The sequence below is a fragment of the Trichomycterus rosablanca genome, chromosome 4, assembly GCF_030014385.1.
Source record: "Trichomycterus rosablanca isolate fTriRos1 chromosome 4, fTriRos1.hap1, whole genome shotgun sequence".
NCBI classification, from domain to species: Eukaryota; Metazoa; Chordata; class Actinopteri; order Siluriformes; family Trichomycteridae; genus Trichomycterus; species Trichomycterus rosablanca.
The window spans coordinates 13,184,241-13,186,997 of NC_085991.1; the positions used below are offsets into that span (position 1 = coordinate 13,184,241).

The 2,757-nt window shown below is 35.1% G+C and overlaps 1 gene segment (V, D, J or C); it reads right to left on the reverse strand.

Annotated features, from left to right (window-relative positions):
* Positions 1–842: 842 nt before the first annotated feature.
* Positions 843–2,292, reverse strand: LOC134311825 (T cell receptor alpha variable 5-like). The segment is given in 3 exon segments: positions 843–932; positions 1,876–2,168; positions 2,253–2,292. Coding segments are annotated over 3 exon segments (423 nt in total).
* Between the last annotated feature and the right edge of the window lie 465 nt (positions 2,293–2,757).

Here is a 2,757-nt window from a genome sequence, read left to right on the forward strand (position 1 = left end):
CTTTTGAGAATTACTGACAGGTTTAAGCCTAAAAACAGAAATATTCATACAACTATCTTAATTTATATAAAATTATAAATGAGGATGATTTATAACAAATGACTATATGGTCAGTCAAAGCATACTGCTCACATGTTCTTATGACTGTGTAGTGGATAAAGTCTCAGTTCTCCTCCTTTTAGGAGAAGGGATCGTTTCACTTTCTTCTGAACTAGACTCAGATTTGTCAGGCCTAAAATGCAGGAATGGAGGCATATTATTAAATGAAATGAAGTTGAGCAGATACAACATGAAATATCTCAGGTTCATCCTGTCTGCTTTTAAATAAAAGTCAAAGTAAATGTAAGGAAGACTGCATTTTTATTTAATTTTTTTATTACAAAATTAGAAGAAGCATCATTCCAGAGAGAGTGTTGAAATGTTTGCAAAATGCTCTGAGGTTGAGTACCCTGATGTGCAATGTAGTGAGGATGAGACTGTAGTGGTGGTTGAGGTGGATTGATGGGCTGGAATGTATACAGTGCTGGTGGTGCATGTGAGGAAGATGATCTACTCCTTTCATTGTCTTGGGCATCATATGGTGGTTATGATGTTTCTTTTCAGTCTAATTATAATTGCTGGGTCCTGTATTTGTCTTAATTCAGATGATACCTGGTTTCCAAATGTAGTGAAGACATCAAGAGTAGAATCAGCATCAACCTTTGCTGCCATTTACCACAACCAGTTTCTGCAACTCTACATGAGATTCTGACCTCCTCTTGCGTTTGGCCCCCCTTACACTTGCCAGATGTTTAAGCAGGTGAAGGATCTTCATCTTAAAGGAGGGAAGCAACAGTGATGTACTAGGTGAGTGTGTTCCAGCTCTTGACAGTGGTGTTGGTGACCGAATGATTCAGAAAGATAATTCTGACATCCAGCTCAGACATATCAAGCTGGAACAGAGATGAAAGTAAAATAGTGTCAGTAGAATCACAGCAAGGCATCAGCCATAAAATGAACATTAGTATCTGAATACTAAATACATATCGTGATTACTGCATGTGATTTTCCATGTGCAAACATATCATAATATTTGATAGTTAATTATGTGTTTCAGTTATGCAATTTATTATTATATGAAACATTAAAAGCATAATTTAAATACGTTGAAGTAAAATAATAGAAGTTACATAGGAACTGTTGCAGTCTGTTCATTGTGTATACTGAAAAACATGTTTGTAGACTATATAATAACTTAAAGTGGTCTCACATGGACGATGAACAATATACTGTTTAATAAAATCCATCATCCTGAGGAGGCACCTTTGCCTAAGTGTCAAAGGTTTGGTCCCACTCCCACTCAGTTTTGGTTTTATCAGCCTTGAATATTGTGTTCGCAGAGATGCTGTCCTGGTCTTAACCTCCTCAACTGCAAGACAAAGTTTTAAAATGCAAAAAAGAAATCAAACACTTTTAAGCAATTTGAAATGCCACTGTGTATGAAAGGTGCTATATAAATAAACTTGCCTTGCCTAATATTTTTAGATGCATGTATGCATGTAAAAGTCGGTCTGTCATATAGTAGCAGCACAATGTATACAATTATAAAGTTTTAAGAAAGTTATTAAGGTTTAACCCTTTGATGCACAACCTGGGTCAAAAGTGACCCAACTGAGTTTTTATTTTCTATATCTTTGCAATAAATTAATTTTGTCATTCAAGCTTCCATGAAATTTTCAATTAACTTGTTTTTGATCATCACAAATCCTTATTTCAGTTTTATATTTTTTACTTTTTTAATAAAAATCATTTTTGTATCACTACCCTTCTAATGCACAACATGGGTCAAAAATGACCCTTATGTATTTACTATGGAATTTGACAGAAACTACTGACACAGTGATATATTGCAAAGTCTGATACTGCAGCAGAGGAGATGTTCAGATGCACTTGTTTCTGATCCTGATGAACTTCAACAGACAAACGTAATGGAATGTTTTTACTTGGATCTCCAGAGAGAAAGCTGATAAGAAGGAACTCTGGTTTAGATTTTGGATATTGCCGGTACCACTGCAGATTGTTAACTGTATCAGTGAAGTCTTTGTAGCTGCAGGACAGAGTAACAGTATCACCTTCAGTTACACTTTTATGTGGATCAAGTGGCTTGATTGGATCTGTTGTGGAGTCACCTGTGATAGAGAACAGAGCATAATCACATTTTGATCACAGACTAATATTTCCATATATCATAAGTTAACATGGTTTTTACTCACCTAGTGAAATCCACATACACATGAATATAAAGGTGAACATGATGGGTGTGTATCAGTATGAGAATATTTCTGTAAATGCTTCTCTACAGTGGTGGTAGCATCATACATTATGATGAAGCTCCACCTCATGCTACCACATGACAGTGACACAGTTTCTTCATGGTTTTTCTGTCTATCATTGTATGTTAGATCGGTCTTTCGCACTTTAGCAAGCAAACACAACTGTCCTAAACACATTTTGTATACACACTACGTGTAAAAATCTGTAACATGACACTATCTATACTAACTGTTATTGTATTTTAACAATATTGTACAACCCCAAATCAGAAAAAGTTGGGACAGCATAGAAAATGCAAATAATAAAAAACACACAGAGTTTCTTACATTTACTTTGACTTTTATTTGATTGCAGACAGGATGAACCTGAGATATTTCATGTTTTGTCTGGTCAACTTCATTTCATTTATTAATAAACATTCATTCCTGCATTTCAGGCCTGCAA